General features: G+C 35.8%; 2 protein-coding genes and 1 pseudogene across 5 annotated transcripts; 2 read left to right on the top strand and 1 right to left on the bottom strand.

Moving 5' to 3' along the window:
* The first annotated feature begins 707 nt into the window (after positions 1 to 707).
* On the top strand, positions 708 to 4,226 carry LOC113334239 (pre-mRNA-splicing factor ATP-dependent RNA helicase DEAH1-like). Of its 3 annotated transcripts, none has more exons than XM_026580568.1 (8): positions 708 to 984; positions 1,093 to 1,226; positions 1,316 to 1,501; positions 1,633 to 1,701; positions 3,261 to 3,347; positions 3,641 to 3,719; positions 3,812 to 3,845; positions 3,940 to 4,226. In XM_026580568.1, exons 1-6 carry the CDS (start codon positions 885 to 887, stop codon positions 3,713 to 3,715), a joined length of 651 nt encoding a protein of 216 aa, XP_026436353.1. In that variant the 5' UTR covers positions 708 to 884; the 3' UTR covers positions 3,716 to 3,719; positions 3,812 to 3,845; positions 3,940 to 4,226. The 3 variants fall into 3 exon arrangements, with proteins under 3 accessions (XP_026436353.1, XP_026436354.1, XP_026436352.1); XM_026580569.1 differs by having other exon boundaries at positions 3,641 to 3,724; positions 3,940 to 4,040; XM_026580567.1 differs by lacking the exon at positions 3,641 to 3,719.
* Positions 4,227 to 10,163: 5,937 nt separating this feature from the next.
* On the top strand, positions 10,164 to 17,103 carry LOC113334244 (annotated as a pseudogene).
* A 435-nt stretch (positions 17,104 to 17,538) lies between these two features.
* Positions 17,539 to 19,042, bottom strand: LOC113334242. 2 transcript variants are annotated; one of them, XM_026580577.1, is made up of 4 exons: positions 18,888 to 19,042; positions 18,394 to 18,515; positions 18,197 to 18,289; positions 17,539 to 18,020 (listed from the first exon to the last, which is right to left on the bottom strand). In XM_026580577.1, exons 2-4 carry the CDS (start codon positions 18,496 to 18,498, stop codon positions 17,811 to 17,813), a joined length of 408 nt encoding a protein of 135 aa, XP_026436362.1. In that variant the 5' UTR covers positions 18,499 to 18,515; positions 18,888 to 19,042; the 3' UTR covers positions 17,539 to 17,810. The 2 variants fall into 2 exon arrangements, with proteins under 2 accessions (XP_026436362.1, XP_026436363.1); XM_026580578.1 differs by having other exon boundaries at positions 18,842 to 19,018.
* Positions 19,043 to 19,314: the final 272 nt, after the last annotated feature.

Here is a 19,314-nt window from a genome sequence, read left to right as displayed (position 1 = left end):
TTGCTCCAAATTTGTTTTTCCTAGATTTTCCTTGCCTTGAACTTTTCTTTGCATTTTCTTAGTTGCGGTCTTGACTTGGTTAATATCCAAAATTTGAAGACTTCTTTGCTTTTTACCTATTTCTTCATAACTATCATATATCTTCTTAACGGCACCTTCAAGCACTACTCCAGAAAAATCAAGTTTCCTTGCCGAATCAAGTTGGGTTAATTGTGCCATCTGGGAACAAAAAATGATTGAGAAAGAGAAATAGAGAAAAGAGAAAAGAGAAAAGAGAAAAGAGAAATTTTTATGTAAAAATTTATGGTAAGTTGTGAGTTTGAAAATTACCTATTTACAACGATAAAAAACTAGCCGTTAGCACTAGAGACAATATCGAGCAATATTCATGGTAGCGCAGGTGATAAAAAGCTTGTTGCTGGCGAAATTATAAATGTCGTTCGCTAGAAAGATTATCGCTTTATGATTTTTTCATAGTGTCACAATTGGTTTGGCATGCCAATTGGTATGCTAAACATGATTTTTTTTGACATGCGCGTAGAAACAGACCTAAGCTATTCGTTTGACGAGGTTATTCATTTGTTGGGTTAGACGGTACTGAGTATTTGACCAAAGCCGGGCATTTAGAATCCGGCTAAAGCCTAGTGGCACGTATAGGCAAGCTACTGCTGGCTCCAAATAACATTTCCGACATGCGAACACAAAAATATATCTGCCTCCCCGTCCCTCGTGTCTCTATTTCACTCTCCCCCTCTTTGCAGTTAGGGTTTGTTTTTCAATTTATCCATCCGAATTTCTGGTAAACCTAAAAAGCTAAAATCGATTCGATTATTATTTCCAAATCTGAAGAAACGGAGAAAGGAGTTTAAGTAATTACAGATACAATGGCGGGAGATGGAGATCTCAAAATTTGGGTTTCAGACAAGTTGATGTCAATTGTAAATTTCTCTCAGGCCACTGTTATTCAATACGTTATTGGATTAGGTTAGTAAAATGACTATCTCTCTTTCTCTCTATGAACTTATTTAATGATAATGTAATGATTTTTTCTAGGGTTTGATGTTCTTTGTGAAATTATTACTGTGTCTGTAGCTAAACAAGCATCTTCGGCGAGTGATCTTAATACCAAGCTTGTAGAGTTTGCGAATTTGCCTTCAACAACTGAGACAAGAAAATTTGCTCAAGAGCTTTTTGCTAGAGCCCCACGCAAATCTTCTGGGTTAAATGTATGTATGTTTGATTGATAATTTGATATTTATGAAATTAGGGTTTTGTTAGATAGTTTGATTGATAATTTGTGGGTTTCGTTTATTAGAGTTATCAAAGAGAAGAGAATGAGGCTGCCATGTCAGTTAGGAAACAACAGACATATACTCTTTTGGAACCAGACTCTGATGAGGACGATATTGGGGTTCAGAAGTTACCATCTCCTAAAAAAGTGGATTCGCATAAAAAAAGTTTCAGGAAGAAGATTGAAAATCAAGATGAGGATGACGGTGAGGTATACCGTCATATTTTTTATTTGATACAAGTCACATTTTGTATTGTATAAGGTAATGTTGTTGTGATAAAATGTCAGTGGTTCTTGTAACAACGTGCTAACTTATGTTTTGACTGGACTGTGTATTGCAGGTGATGGCTGAACCAGTTAAGGAAAAACGAGTTGAAAGAAAGGCATCATATGACGAGGATGATTTAGAGGTACTTGTTTCTTTTATAGAGTAATGAAATCCAGTTGTATGGACATTTTTTTGTTTGTTCGTTGCAGTGCGGCTTGCTCAATCCTGACTACAGATTCCCCGAAAGCGACTACTTATTATTTCTCTATGCCAGTGATTTCAAATTCATTCAGCTTTCTGCCAAATACTTCACTTAGGAATTAGGATAGGGATGAGCAGGGATGAACCTATTTGAGGGCTAAACCAGGCTGTAGCTCAGATCCTCTTAATAGATTTGTAGGATAATCTTCTAGGCCTTGGACTTGCACATAACTTACAGCCCAGGTATAAAAGAATAACGCTGAATTTCTGACTCCGTCCCTGGGGATGTTGGCAATTAAACTATGTAGTGCAGTTTGGCCTGCCACAGAGACAAAGGAGATATTTCATTTTCTTACAGAATTATTAGTGTTTTCATTATTTTGTACTTCTACTTATGTAATTCATTATCCTACTATGCAACCCTTTCCTGTTGACAGATTATATTGTTTTTAGAGAATAGTGCATTTCGATTGTAGTGAAGAGAACCTATCATGGGCACAACAACTGCAAAACTGTTGTACCAAGTCTCGTGGATGAGTGAGAAAGTGAAGTATGGTTCTCTAGCTTAGTACAGTTAGGTGTAGATGCAGTTCTCTTCTTGCTTTGGTTTAATCATAATAACTCCGCAAAATAATTCTTGCATTTTAAAGATGTAACAAGGGGGATGCTTTTTAAAAATAATTCCTGTATCGACACGTATCACTACTGGTGCTGCTGTCCAATGCTGGTGGTCAAGGCAGTGGGTACCACAGCCCCCAATATCCTCTAGGATTTCACAAAAACTTGAAGAAAAATGAAGAAGATGAAGTGCAGTTAGTTTATTTAAACCTTTGACTCTCTAAGAGTTACTCTTCCACCGCTTCTGTTTATAGCTCAGCTGTATCCCCTTTTACTTGTAGGATGTTTGTCTTCCCTTATCTGTGGTCCACCTATTATATTCTCAGGCAATGCCCAAACCCCCTTGCAGAGTCGTATCATTTTGAGGTCGCTGTGTCAGACACTAGTCCTGGGGTAAAACAACATCCCGTGTACCTGTATCATTGTTAGATGGGTTTAATATTGCAAATGTCCTTGTGCCTTCCTCAGAGATATTTGGTATAATGAGAAAATAATGTTTTTGTTTTTCATCTAACAGGAGAAAACACTGATTTCTCATGCTTAGTCCAGGCCCCATGGAATACCCAACTTCTGTTTTTAAACATTTAGAGTGTCCAAAGTTTCCATTCCTTGTTTGCGGTGTAAGTTGTCTTTATATTCTGTTTGTTGGACTTATATACATCGCTCGTTGTATATCAAAGCCCTTAATTGATTAATAATCTGGTAAGATTCTTTATGGTTGATCTTTTGTATTAATTGATTCCATATTGAGCTTGGTCGGTTTCCACAAGTGTAGTTCTATTTGTAGTTGCATTGGAATAGGAGCTTAGCCTACATAGTATATTAAGATAGGATTGTCTTTCTTGAATCTAAAGCTTGAGTTCGTATTTTTACCTCATGCAGTCAGAGGAAGCAAGACTACGAGATCAGGAAGAGCGTAAACAACTGGAGAAAAATTTGAGAGAAAGAGATGCAGCTGGGACTAGAAAGGTACGTATTGGAATTTGTGTGCACTCATTATATAGCTCATGTGCATGCATGAATAGGTTCCTCATTAGTGTCTTTCAGAGGAAAGTACCACAAAATAAGATGTACGATGATAAGCTGGATATTCTCAGTATGCACTTTGAACCTTTTTTTTATTATTATTTTTATTCTCATCATGCACTTTCATTTGTTCCCCTCATTATTTGTTGTGAAGCAGGGGCTACTAGATCCCTCAGTAGTATGTATACACGTAAACAGTATGTCAAAGACCTATTTACATACTTTTATACATGCAGGAAGCTGCACGCATGTATCACAATTGCTTAACGTTTGGTGAAGAATGTTACTTAATCCGTGTCTCACTCTCGTGAATATGTATTGTAATTCCCTGCACAACTGCCTTAAGTGGTCTTGATCAAATTGGGAATAGGAATGACATCCTTTTGTTTTCATTTTTCTATTGGCAGTTGACGGAGCAAAAATTATCGCGTAGAGAAGAAGGTATTGATCTTGATGAGAAGCCCTTGTCGTAGAAGCTTTTATACAGTCTTTTAGTGTAATAATAATAATAATCTGATATGGTGTTGTTTATCAGAGGAGGCAATTCGAAGATCCAAAGCCATGGAGAAAGATGACACTGAAGCTTTAAGGTCTGTTTTTTATTGCGAATTTGCGATCCTACTTTTTTTTTTCAAATTCAAATAGTTATATTCTTCCTTGTAGACTTGCAGTGTGATCACTAGTATATGCATCAGTTCTTGAGTCTCATATATTTTAATTCTTGAAGTGATAAAGGACTAAAATAGCCGTGCTGTATGTGATTATTATATACTTGTTAAATACTTAAAGATCAATATACTTAATTAACTTTTTCCTTCTTTAGTTAAAGTCTATAATAGGAGGCAAGGAAATATTGGAAAACCATGAGGCTAAATAGGATAATCATATGAGTTAAATGTATCCTGTCTCTCAAGAAGATTCATACAGACGGATTCCTAGATTCTCAAATCATTTGTGTCAATTGACCTGTAAACACGTAGTTAGACTAAGGGAAAACCATAAAAATTCAATCATTTGAAACCTAAACATAGTTCCAATTAACCTCAACTTAGAAAAGCTACTATGAAGGCTGGATTTATACTTCGGGTATAAGACTCCTCATGTGACCACCCCAAGCTTATACCAGGTACTGACAGCACCGACAAACTGAAAGATGCCACATAACTTATAACTCCCGTCCTTTGGAACTTCAAAACCCTCCAATGGGAGCTTGTGGCTCTGCTAATCTCTTTTAGTTGGATTTTAATCGAAAAGACAGCGGCAGTAGGAAATGAGGTTGAACCCTTGCATTGGGAAGTATATGCTGCAAGAATCTTTAGTTTATGCTCACATAAAATTTCTATGTCCATTTTAGGCAGTTAGCATAGAGGACAAGGCGACTTTGAGTCTTATATTAACACATCAATTCACATGTTGGATTCTATATGCGGATTCATTTTCTTTGAATGAAGGCTTTTCATCCCCTTGGGAGGGTAGTATAGCGACCTACAATAATTCATTGTTATGGTGCAATTATCCATCCATTGCCATAACACTTGAGAATATAATTATGTCTACCGATTACTAGTTTGTTTAAGACTGGGTTATTGTCATAATCGGTAGCATACTAACATATCATATCCACCGATTGTTAAAGTAGAAAAACTCAATTTTATCTATTTTGAAGAAAAAATGAATTTGGGGCAACCGTCTATAATCGATAGCAAAAGAACATCATATGACTACCGATTATAGTTTCCAGCATAACCTTTGAACGATTAAGACCACCCAAAACCTAATTCTCTTTTTTTTTTCAAGTCTTCTTCCTTCCGATTGTGGATAGTAAAACACTATTCCCCCTATTCAAACTTCAATTCATCGTCGTCGTTCATCGCCGAATCAAAAACATCGTCGATTCTTCTATAAAACGATGACTGATACTAATGAACTCTCGAGAGATCAAGAAAAATTAAAGAACAAATCGATAGTAATTGCCTCAAACGACGAAGAACACAAACACGAAGAACATGAAGAGGATGACGGTGCTCGTGTAGGTGGTGGTGGTGATTCTGATAATCAAACTCTCCATGAAGTGGCCCCAATTAGATAAGTTTCTATCGTTTTATGTGTTTATGTTGCTTCAATTAGACGAATCTATGAAAATAAGTTCTAAGGTTTTCGGTTATTTCCCAGAATCGGTAGATAAATCTAAAATTTATCTCCTGATTATGTCCATTTTCTAGGGGTTTTCGGTTACATCGATCAGAATCGGGAGTAAAATTTTATAGATTACTTCCGATTATACAAAGCTATTTGCCACTGAACCATAAAACTGACATAATTGGTAGATAGGTTATATGTTTCTTTCCGATTAGAATATGTAGGGATACACAATTGCTACCCATAATCGGACGATACTATATAGTATTTGTCTTACGATTATGTATAATTGTAGGTTAGACGAATTCAACATACTACCGATTATGTAAGTTTTAAAATTTGATATTTTTTTGATTTTAGCAAAATCTTATTTCGGGGATACGTTTTAATCGGAAGCCAAAGGCTGTTTCTTTACTTCCGGGTATAGACAATCGGTTTATATGTTATATTGTTTTGTTCTGATTATATATGTCTCATAACTATATCAGTTTCTAAACCTAAATTGATGCATAATCGGAAGAAAAAACTAGAATACATGACTTCCGACTGCCCGGAATCGGAAGTCAAATCCTAGTTTTTTCTCTCCCGATTGTGTAATTTGTAATGTGATTCTTACAAACTAATTTATTGTTTAGGGACAAGCGATGTAAGAAAGACAAAGATACAATTGTTATAGTGCCTCGTCAAAAATGGGGTAAGAAACTAAGCGTTGGTGCGCGGAGAGAGAGGAACCAAAAAGATGTGTAACCAAGCGCTCAACAAGGAACTTAAGAAGAAGTACAAGCAAGCGCACCAGAAATCACTCAAGATGAAGGACAACCAAGTGGTGCACAAGGAGAAGGAGGAGTTACAAGGAAGCCAGTCGCGAAGAAAGCATCACACCTTGTACCCATCTCTTTGAAGAAGACGGATTTTGAAGAAGAAATCCCTGGGCTTCCTAGAGATGTAGGAGCATTTTTATTTGGCTACAAAGATTCATGGGCCAGAGAAATCTAACTGAGGTAATAATCGTATTCTTTTTTGCTAACATATTGTCGTTTTATTCGTAATAATACTATATTAATTTTGTAATATGTTGTGTGTTTAATAGTATCATTCCGATGCGATTCGTCTACTCAAACACAATGCTTCACCATCAAAAGATTGAAATATTGGCCTTTAGATGGTGAATTTGAAAGGTTCACGACAACTATAACCAACTCGGGATTATCTACTGCCCCCGAGAACTCAATGTTGGAACATTGTCGGGTCACGATATCGGCTTTTGTGGAGAGAATGTATCCCGATACTGACACCTTTCATATACCGTTTGGGGAGATGACCATTACTCCAATTGATGCTAGACAGATTCTTAATCTCAATGACTATGGTGTAGCTGTCAAGTATGAGTACACAAAGCAGTTAAGTTGGGAACAACTTTATGATTTGTGTAACAAGTGTCTTGGTTGGGATAAAGAGACATCAGACATTGAGTTCAGCAGGTGCTTCTCTTACAAAACTAGACAATTTAACATGAGTCAGTTGATCAATATGTTCAAAGGCACTGCCGAGAAAGAAAAGCAAGAACCTTAAGTGATGCAAACGAAGTGGATGCCGCGGCGACCGCCTATCTCTTGGTTGTATTGGGATAGTCAAAAGGTTTTGACGGTTTAAGTATAAGATATGACCTGTAAATACAATAGTCAGTGGATTTGGTACTTTGTTTTAACCGCCTATCTCTTGGTTGTTTAATACTATATAGTCAGTGGATTTGGTACTTTGTTTTTTTACGGTTGGAAGACTTTTTTATTGCGGATTTGGTAGTTTGTTTCCTTACGTTTGGAAGACTTATATATTAGTATAAGATATGATGTGGATTAGTTTGGCTATGTGACTCATATGTGTTTCGTTTAACTCAAATTTTTAAGAAATTATTAGGAAGTTCGGTTATTTGACTAAATTGCGTAAACAATCGAAGTTGATAATCAAAAGGTTCGGTTCTTTCGCAGATTTGGTCAATTGCCGAACTCAACAACAAAAAAAACTCTAAAACATCCAGGAGAAGGTTCGGTTACCTGGTATTATCTTGCAGGTAACCGAACAAACGAGTTTTTTTTGAAGGTTGAGTTCGATTACCTGCAGAAATTTACCAGGTAACCGAACTCAAGCCTTGAACTCCTGATTTATTTTTCAAGGTTTGAGTTCGGTTACCTACACAATTTTACAAGTAACCGAACTTAAGCCTTGAATACTGATTTATTTTAAAGGAAGAGTTCGGTTCGATCGCAAAGAAATTGTAAAATTTTTATGTCACCGAACTCTAGGGTTAAAAAAACTATGGATCTATTTTTTTATGTAACCGAACCTTGCTGTTATTCCCATTATTTTGAGTACTGTGAGCACCGAACAATGACCTACTAGTTCGGTTCGATCGCAAAGAAATTGTAAAATTTCTGTCACCGAACTCAAGCCTTGAACTCCTGACTTATTTTTCAAGGTTTGAGTTCGGTTACCTACACAATTTTACAAGTAACCGAACTTAAGCCTTGAATACTGATTTATTTTAAAGGAAGAGTTCGGTTCGATCGCAAAGAAATTGTAAAATTTCTTTGTCACCGAACTCTAGGGTTAAAAAAACTATGGATCTAATTTTTTTATGTAACCGAACCTTGCTGTTATTCCCATTATTTTGAGTACTGTGAGCACCGAACAATGACCTACTAGTTCGGTTCGATCGCAAAGAAATTGTAAAATTTCTATGTCACCGAACTCAAGCCTTGAACTACTGATTTATTTTTCAAGGTTTGAGTTCGGTTACCTACACAATTTTACAAGTAACCGAACTTAAGCCTTGAATACTGATTTATTTTAAAGGAAAAGTTCGATTAGATCGCAAACATTTTTAAACCTAAATGTAACCGAACTAAAACATCCAGGAGAAGGTTCGGTAACCTGGTAAAAAATGTCAAGTAACCGAACTCTATTGTTCCAAAAAAAAATGACATTGTTCGATTACCTGCAGAAATTTACCAGGTAACCGAACTCAAGCCTTGAACTTCTGATTTATTTTTCAAGGTTTGAGTACGGTTACCTACACAATTTTACAAGTAACCGAACTTAAGCCTTGAATACTGATTTATTTTAAAGGAAAAGTTCGGTTAGATCGCAGAAGAATGCAGTTTGCTATCCAGCCGAACCTTATCCACTTATATCAAATTAATTTGATAATAAAGTTCGGTTAGTTGCGAACCAACCGAACATAACTCTGCATATCAGAACTTCCATTGATATGGAGTTCGGTAACCTGCGTGTTTGGATCAAGTAACCGAACTACACCTTCAAACTAGTTCGGTTACTTGTTCATCTCACAAGGCAACCGAACTACACCTTCAGAAGAGTTCGGTTACTTGTTCATCCTCACAAGGAAACCGAACTACACCTTCAGATGAGTTTGGTTACTTGTTCATCATATAATGTAACCGAACTCCTCAAAATCCAGTTCAAAAATTGACAGTTTTGGGGAATTTTTACCAATTAAATATCTAAGAAATAAGCCAAATCCGGATCATTTTGAAGATTAACAAATATATTATGAGAGGATGGGGATGAAGAATCAGATTCATCACTTGAATACTCAAATGGGGTGAATTGGAAATGTTTTTTATTTTCCATGTTTTTCTCCTTCATCTTCTCTAACTCTAATCTCACAAAAATTCTACTCATAATAATTTACTCATCTAATAAAAACCCATCTTTTAATTTAATCTCACTAATTATTTTTAACTAAATCATTTCACTAATCATAACCTAAAATTAACTATGAAGGTAGTTTAGGTATTAATATAAATATCAAATATGGGGTGACCTAGAATTACTTCCAATGTCTTTACCCAAAATAAAACCATAGTCCCCCAAAAAAAACATGGTCCCAAAATTTGTTCAAAAAGAAAGAACCATGTTTTAGGGCGTACCTAAAAAATTTAAGGCATACAAAATGATTATCCTAACTAGGGTGGGATGATAAGGGGTATTCAAGGATAGGTATATTACTTAGTTACCCTCAATGAATTTATTAATTTGCTTATTTATTATTTATTTTGTCATTTAAATTTTTCTGATTTTTTTTTTCTAAATTTTGTTCTTTTTCAAGTTTTTTTTTAATTTATTTTATTTTATATTTTTTTTCAGTTTTCTTTTAAGTTTTTGAAAAGGTTTTCTTTTTAAAAAGTTCATAACTATTTATAAAATAACGAAAATTATTTTTATAAATTTTTTTAAAAAATAATCGTTAAAAAATTAAAAATAATAAGTTTTTAAAAATTAGAATTTTTTTTTTAAAAATTCAGAAAATGGTTTTTAAGATTTTAAATTTAAAATATGTTTTTTAAAATTTAATTTAAAAATAAAAATCAAAAAAATAGAAAAAAAAATATTTCTTAAAATAAATAAGAAAAAGATTATTCTAAAAAAATTAAAGATTTCTTAAAAAAAAAATTTAAAATGTAAATAAGGGTATTTTTGGCATCGAACAAAATACATGGATAAGGGGTTTTTGAGATTACTATCTAATAACCTGTTTTTGTCTTTACATGGTATGCCCTAAATTTTTTAGGTATGCCCTAAAACATGGTTCAAAAGAAATCCTTCCGCTTCCGAGAAAAAAGCCCATTTGCTTCTCCTTCTTCTACTTATTTTCATTTTTTTTAGGGCTTTCAAACTATGAAATCCCCTAATTTTTTGATTTTTCGATTTGATTGATTCATCATCTAATCTTCTACTTCTACTTCGAATAATCCTCCGTTTTTTCGGTTACGATAAAGCATGTCGATTAACGAATACGCTACATTCTGAAGTAGCTCCTTGTTTACCATTACCTTCACTTCCAGTTTTCTGTGGTGCTCTTGATCGAGAACTACGATTATATGATGAGACGACGACGGCAGCGAGTGTGAATAGGTCGGCGAATCGGAATGATGTTCTTGCTCAAGCTACTAAGATTGCAGATCTACTTAAACACACTGATGTTTCTTACTTGTAAGTTTTCTTCAGCTGTTCTGTTGAGTTCTACGACTGTTAATTGTCAATTAGGTTAGTTTTTTTTTTTTTTTTTTTGGTGATATGAGGACTGAGATTTAACATTTATTCGAAATTCCTGTGTTTCGAAGTCAATTTTGATTTGACACAAGATTTGAAGCTGTGAAATAGTAATTAGGTTGAGAAATGCGTCTAATAGGAAGTTGTTGGCGTTGTTGTTTTTGTTTGGAGTCTGAACCACTATAATGATGCTTGAATAGATTCAAATGTAAGCTTTAGTAATTGTCATTTAGGTTAATCTTTTTTGTGATATGTTTACTGAGATTTTAGCATTTCAATTCGTAATTCCTGTGTTTTGAAGTTGTGGAATAGTAATTATGAACAATTGAAGATAATACACGAGTTTTGAGTTAAGATTATCTGGTATATTGCATCATATTTAAGCAAGGGCAATCAGAAATTTCAGACCTAGTTGTTACATCCTGTTTCTCTCCTGCTTATAGTTACTATATTTGGCAGTATGTAGGAACTGGTACACCATGACTGCATTTCAGTTTACAACTATAGCATTACCTAGTAAGTGTCCTACTATTTTTTTTTTCTTAATCAGTGTGAATTAAGATGGAAGTGCAAACTCACACCGGTTTACTTCTCCTGTGGCCCCTTGTGAGGTTCTGGAATAACATGTTTCCACAGAACACACAGTTAGACATGCTGTTGTGACATGATATTTGCAAATAATTAGTGGTATCGAGTAGGCACTTTCTTATTTTGTTTTCAGTCTATTTTCTGTCTGAAATTCCGGTTACCGCTTCTCTCTGTGTTACTGTGAATAAAATAGTAAATTATAGGGAACAAAATTTGGTCATGAAACTTGGTATATCCAAGTAGCACTTCATGTGCTGGTTACTCTAATTTGACATAGTAAGGTATCATGTGCCAAAAGGACATTATAGGTTTACCCATGGAGTTGCTTTTGCAGTTTGCACACATCATCAGTCTCCGTCGGGTCAAAATCAATGTATCTCACGTTTGTGAAGATACTACCTTTTACTTTTCCTTGTACTTTTTAGTGAAAACAAACAAAGAAGTAGATAGTAAAAACAAACAAAGAAGTAGAAAAAACCTACAATTATTACTTATAAGCTTTGATTGTATATGCTAATTGTGTTTGGTATTATCTGATTGTCGCTGCAGGAATCTTAGAGAAGGTGTTTCTTCTATGTCCTGTAGTTCCACGGAGCCTTCAAGCCTTTATCACCAAGTTCTCAAATATGATTCCGAAGCATTTGAGTACTCCATTCCAGGTAACCATAGTATTTCTGCTGCTCACTTTCTAAGCTTTATCAATTCACGAATTAAGTTGTTCGTTGTGCTCGAGTTCTTTTTTTAACATTAGCGTTTCATAGTTTCTCATCTTCAATTTTATGCGTGTTGTTATTGGAATCAGTTTCTGATTGGCTGGAATAGGAGCACTATGTGAAACAATTCCATGAATTTGTAGATAAATGTTATGCAGAATAACTGAATTAGGAGTTTGAATTTATTCATATAGGCGCTGCACATTATATTAGTGTAGAGATTTTCTGCATATAGTTCTTATTCTTATCCTTATTATATAATTTAACATGTTTCTTTAATTCCAATTTTTGCTCTTTCTTTTTTGTCAGTTTCTGGAAGAATGTCTATGACTCCATGTTGCATAGTTGAACATGATTTGTTTTGAAGAAAGTTTGCAAAGTTGGATTATGAAATTAAAAGCTATACCTCAATATTTGTTTACAATGAAGGAGCTCTTAATCATCAATCTGGCGAAAATCGTGCTGACGTGGGTCTTTATTTTACTCTGGCAAGAGTTTAGTTCCATGTTACTCCTCTCCCTCACATATTGAACTAATCACTGCAGGGCGCTCAGGCATCTGTATCTACCAGAAGACAGAAAGTCAAGAAGAAAGGAAATGATGATGTCTCCTTAACCCAGCCAGATCATACTGAGGTTCAAGGTTGGTTTTGTCCATTGGCAGTCTCGACGTAGAATGTGTTTTGTTTTAAATTTTGCTTTTGTATCGGGGTAAATGATGTTGAATGTTTAGATGGCATCATCAGAGGCTATACTGAGAGATTGGAGGAGCTATGCAGCAGAGCAGAAACTTTGAGTGAAGATCAAGATGAAGCTGATGTACAGTTGTTATCTTCAACTGATTTAAAGTCACTTGTTAATGGTACAATGACCATCCGCGGAAAGAAAATCCTGCATTTTGTTCCTCTGGATATCCTTGTCAGGCTTTTAAGTGTCCTTGATCTTCTAATTCGTGCAGCTGAAGGTGTATCCCTTGATGAAAACGAAGATGTAAGTAATAAATTGAAGCTTTGATTTGAATTATTTGCTTTTAATAGAGGCATTGGTATATAGGAAGTACATGTACATATGAGTCTGCTTCCATAGGGAATAGAGGCGTATATGCTCCTCGTGTAGGCATTGTACGTCTCTTGTTTTTTGTTTATTTTTGTTTTGACTGTATCTTTTGGCATCTTGATCTACTAAGCATGTCTTGTTTGATCTCTTCTCTAAGTTACTGTTGTAACTTTGTGTATACCAGCGGCATACTAAATAATTGGAATGTAGGATTTCTTGATTGGTCTCTTTCTTTTTCTTTATGATTCAGTTTTTTATTCTGATTAAAATGTCTATAACTGTCAAGTTGGCGTGGCTGCTCAAATGTGATTTGATATTCTTGAAAAGTAAAAGTTTGTTGACACATCCAAGACTTCCAGCACAATGAATATGTTGGTGTAGGTTGTGTCTCATACATAAACCTGTTCATTTTATCTTACAAGAAATCTATGGACCTATACTGTGGATTAGCGTGCACTTCTTTCGTTTGATATAATTTATACTCTTTCCAGTGTGATTCAGATGCTATGTCGTTGGTAATTTGTGCCTTAGAGTCAATCCATGCAGCTTGAGCTGTGATGACTCATCCTGACATGCCAAAGCAGCTATACAAGGAAGAGGTATTCTTGATTTCCTACTAGTTTGTTCACTAGATTTATAGTTCCTTGCTGCTGTGCATGTTATGCACTCTACTTAGCTTATTAGAACGAGGTTATCAAAGTTTTCTGAGTCTTCCTCGTATTTTGTCAATACCAGGTAATTGAAAGAGTTGTAGACTTCTCTAGGCATCAGATTATGGAGAGTATGCGTGCTTGGGATCCATCATATCGTGCTCTACATAAACCAAATGAAAACGGCCCTTATGATGGTAATGCTTCATCTTTATATTCTAACATGTTGGCCTTGAAGTGGCCATATGGTCTATTTGAATCGACTGTATTTTATCAGTTTCTAATCCCCTTTCCTCTGAAAACTGAAAACTCTCTTTTTCTTTATCACGTCTCTCGTATTTAAGGTGGAGAAGATGAAGAAGAAGATGTTGAATTTGGTTCACCTAACAAGAAGAGACGTGGTAGTAGAAGTGTTAAAGGAAGGAGGCCAACTGGAAAGTGGAAACAAGTGGGCTTACCACTGTTACCTTTATTTCTAAGTTTATACGAATTTTATACCACGATTTATTATGTGTAGATCTCAGTCAGCTGTCTTCTAACTTAACCCTGCTTCCTTATATTAGGGTGACTGCTGCAGTAAACGCTGTGCTTTAGAAACTTTTTACAGTCCTTGGTTTTCTTAGAAATCTACTGTCAATCGAGCGCCTTCCTGATAGCTGCATTCTACAATTAATAAAGACCAGTTTTTCTACGTTCTTGGTTGATAATTGCCAGCTCTTGCAATTAAAGGCTATTGGTTTAATCTGTGGGGTAATTTGTAATTCTACTCCTAAATTTTTTTCTTCTCAGCTGCTGGCTCGTTCTACTGTTAAGATGTATTCGTAATTCAGTGTAGGTATTTTTGCATAACAATAACATAGGAGCTATCTGATAGATGAAGCAGTTCAGCTGCTTTGGAAACTACCATTTTCGAAGCGCGCCTTGAGAATGTACCTTCTACCCGATGAGGAACAAAGGCAGATTCTGATGATAACTGCTCTGTTTATCCAGTTGGTTCAAAGTAGTGCAAACCTGCCTGTGATATTAAGACAGGCATTAACTGTTGACTCTATCTCAGATGCTTCAGTTGATGTTTGTTATCCCACCAAATGCAATGAAGCTTCCACTGAGGCATGCTGTCTTTTCTGGACTCGTGTTCTTCAGCGACTTACAACTGTAAAGACAGACTCAAGATGCATCTGATGTTAAAGTTATTATTGAAAATATTGTTATGGATATGCTGTCGACTTTGAACTTACCTGAATATCCAGCATCAACTCCTATTCTTGAGGTGATAAATCTTATTCCCAAGGTTACCACACAAGTAGCTTCTGTTTCTGTGCTATTCAAAATTGTTTGCAGGTTCTCTGTGTCTTGCTTCTTCAGAATGCAGGATTGAAATCTAAAGATGTAGCTGCACATTGTCTGGCCACTTGACCTCCTTGGAACGATTGCTGCAAGGCTGAAACGTGATGCCGTGTTTTGCAGCAGGGAAAGTTTCTGGATTTTACACAAGTTGGCTGGCGAAGGTAATGCTGATCAAATTTACCCAAGAGATGTATGTTCTATTTGTCTTATGGAAGAAGTAGAAAAGCATTCTTATGTCAGGACTGTCAAAGAATGTTTCATACAGATTGTATGGGAGTTACTGAACGTGATGCTCCTTCTCGGGGTTGGTGTTGTCATTTTTGCCTGGGAAAGAAGCAGCTGACAAGTCTACAATCTTATCTAACATATATTCACAATGATGATGTCAAAAGGAACTTGTTCAATACAGAAGGAGCTCCTGAAGCTTCAGGGTTGATTTCACTAACGAAAATTGTTCAGCAACTGCTTTTAAATTACATGCAAGGAGCTGGTTCGACTGACGATGCACACCTTTATGCCCGCTGGTTCGTATTTCAGGCAATTGATTTCTGAAATAGTTTACTCTTACTTTGATGTGATAATCAGGCCAATTACTTGCAGGTTCTATCTTTGTCTTTGGTACAATGATGATCCAAAATCTCAAGAAGCTGGCTTACTACCTCGCGAACTCCAGTGGACATCAACTGTTGTTTCTTCATTTTTAACAAGAGAATCAGCCAAAAAAAATATCCCTAGCATTTGGGCAGAAAAATTCTTTTTCTAGAGGAAATGATAAGATTCTCTGCATGCTTCTTGTGAGTATAATTATGTGCTGGATTTTTTGCTTATATTCTTAAGATTGGGCAGTGGCTGATACCTTGATGGGTAATTGCGTCAGGCGAGTCTAAGGGAGAACTCTCCTGGGCCAAAGCATTACGTGCTGTTAGATCATTTCTTCTTCCTTCAAATACTTTTGATTTTTTAACTATGATGGTGATGATTTTCTGTTGTGCCAGTATTATTGTTTTCTTGCCTTACTAGTTTTCATATCTGGAACAGGTCAGTTTGATTGTTGAAGCCGATCCAGAGGTCTTATGTGAAAAAAGTGTTCAATCTGCTGTTGAAGGAAGATTTTGTGACTCTGTGCGGGAAGCTGCTTTGGAACTTGTTGGGAGGCATATTGCTTCTCATCCGGATGTTGGTTTAAAGGTAGTTGAAACGAAACTTTCAGATACTATTGTCAGCATAACATAAACAGCCCGTAATCAAATCCTCTTGTTTTTTTTGAAGTACCTGATTTGGTGCCTGAGGATGATTCTCCTGGTGAAGATTTGAAGTCACCAATGAAACCACCTCTAAAATTTGATCTTATCAACCCACCATCACCGTCACCATTGCCGCCTCTATGACCAGCACTGCTATTAATATTAATCTGATGGTGATCATCTTCTCTTTCTCTTTTTTGTCCACCATGATGAGTTGGAGTAGTAGTAGTATTACCGCCCCAAGGTTGGATGAATATGAAGAAGTAGAAGGTGATGAAACAGAAACACTAGCAGTATTAGTATTGTTATGATTTGATGTAGATCTTATAAGATGAGCACTTAAATCAGATGTTGATGAACCATAGTTATTATTAAGCCAATGATGATGATGACCAATGAAACTGCTTGTGTTAAAGCTGATACCATAGCTGACATCTCTCTTGTATTACTATAACTCTCAGAAAACATCGTCATGCCCGCCGATTCCGCTCACTCTGTTTTGCATTCTTTCTGTATGGTGGATCCAACAGTCAGGCGACTCACTTGCATTCCACTGGGCATAGACCTGCAGGAGTGTGATGATACTATCCGTACAGTTACAGTCGTACGGATCATTCAAGGGACCAAAAAGTTTTACAAAAATAAAAACTTAAGCTGCAGTACCAGATAAACAAGCACTTGCAGCAAAAATGAATCTTAAGCATTACTATCTACAAACCCAGAGTCAAGGAGATAACTTGGCCAGAACATGGCTTTTGCTACCTGGACAAGACTTTTGTTAACTTATATACAGCCGCAAAAGTCAAAGTTTTGATTAAAAACATAAATAAAAAAATACTACATTGAGAACTGGTTTTTGATCTTGTTGCATTGCAAACTAATTTTATCACCCAGGACAAGTGAGTAGTGACAGCAACGTTTAGTGAAATGCTCAAATACAGTAACAGATGGTTCCTTAGTGGGTTCAAGTCACAGTAATAATAACTTTTCCATATATTTTACTAGAATGACATCTGTACTGCAATGGACAACGTATCTCCATCTATCCAATGCTGCCTTAAAAAAGTGAATGCATCAAGAAGGTTGCCCTTCATTATAGATGGAAGCAGATTCAGCTGTACTTCTAGGGTGTTGTACAATATAAACATATATTTCTTTTAGTCGAAGCTGAAACCACGGAGCCATCATCCTGAACATAATAGCATAACAGAGTCTCCCAAAGTGCATGTACCTTGCATCTGAATATACCCAAGGGTGTAGATGCAAAATACGAAAGAAGTATATGTATTTACTATGTTCTAATTAGCAGACAGAGACTCAATCACTTCCGAAACAAACACACCAGCAATTTCTGTATGTAATGCACTAGCAATTAGTAGATATAAAAAACAGTTTTATAACCCTAAACCACAATAAACGGGATATAAAACCAATAACCATAGTAAGTTCTAAACCACTTGAAACAAGACATAAAGTTATAAGCTCTGTAGAAAAGCTCAATATTAGCTATTCATAAATATAACTATAGGTTTATAATAGTAAACTGACATAACTTAAAGTAAGCTCATGCCTGAGAAATTAAATAACCGCTCATATCTTATGCTGATAAAGCTGGCGCTCGTAACTCTTGACGAGGGGATTCTTTATCTTTGATGGCATTACGAAGAGCTGACAACTGGTTCTTTTTATCTTCGATGGCATTTCTCATTTTCACGATTTCTTGAAACTCCTGAACTGCGCTGACACCAAGACCTAAAAGGAACGATGCCCATAACTGTTGATCAAAGGGGAATGCCCTTTTTAGGGCCTGCAAAGAAACATTATAATAATAATAATCAGTGCAGTGCAGTGCAATTTAAAGTGACATCCATAATACTTGTAGCATTGCACATGGGTAAATTAGCTGGTCAATCCTCTAATAGGCAGACACAGAGTAGAAAAAGCAAAAGGAAATAAAGATAGGGATGGAAGGAAGGGGCTTACAAAGACAGCATTGCATTCATCGATGAATTCCTTTGCTTCTGCAGTAGCCTGCTCAAAGCGTTCACAAAGACTTCGCAATTTTTCATCCGTAATCTGATAGATCATTGAACACATACAAGTAAGAAGGTATGTTTTGACTAGTTGTTAAAAGATGAATAAATCAAAATCCAAATCCAATAATGAAATAATATTGTTACATGTTTGCTGGTCTCAGTTCGTCCTCCAGTATTGGTAACAATGCCTCTAGTGCCCCTGGAAAACAACCTCTGGGATAACATTTTTGTGACACTTTTTAGTGCCATCTGATCTTTCTACTTCCCTAACAACATGTAATGACAGCATTCAACATTAATAGAAGATCACCAGCCATAAATTACAAGCAACTATTATGATGTTATAGAAAAACCCTAATTTAAAAAAAAAAAGGAAAAATCGTAAAAAGCCCTAATTTTTAAAAACAAATAGGAAAATTGAAATATCCCTAATTTTTCAAACAACTACCTAATTCACCAAACAAATAAGAAAAGTTGAAACCAACCCACCCCTAAGAAATTAAAATGAACCTCGACTATGATGAAATCAAATTGCTTCAAGAATAAATAAATGATGAAAACAAATGGTAAAATCCGAACAAAAGAAACAAACCCTAATCAAATCAATATTATTCATAAGTCAGAATTGATCTTCTTACTGGTCTGGCTGGCTGCCTGCCTGCCTTCAAATGAGGATGAGATGTGCGGCGATGGAGGGAGAGAGGGAGGGAGGAGAGGCTCAACTCAACGATGAGAATTTCTTTTCTTTTGTTGTTTCGACTAAAAAACCAAGCCTGGTTCGTTTTATTCATGGGGTGCCCTAAAAATTAATATATCTGATTCGGGTCTGACTCGTCCCAACTCAGGATTGCCTCTTTTTTTCTTCAGCGTCGGATTTCGTCCGATTGGGGACCAAATCGACAACTCCAGAAGAAAAAGAAATTGATAAAGATGGAAAATACATTTAACAAAGGAACCAGTCAGGATGTTGTCAATTTAGCACCTCTGGACATTGCCCCTGTTGTGATCACTAGACAATAAACCTCCATTTCTGCCAACTATTTTGGCAGTATTGTAATCTTCTTT

This window comes from Papaver somniferum, unplaced genomic scaffold (assembly GCF_003573695.1).
Source record: "Papaver somniferum cultivar HN1 unplaced genomic scaffold, ASM357369v1 unplaced-scaffold_135, whole genome shotgun sequence".
Taxonomy (NCBI): Eukaryota; Viridiplantae; Streptophyta; class Magnoliopsida; order Ranunculales; family Papaveraceae; genus Papaver; species Papaver somniferum.
Note: the sequence above shows the minus strand (reverse complement) of the source record. Positions and strands in the feature narration are given on the sequence as shown.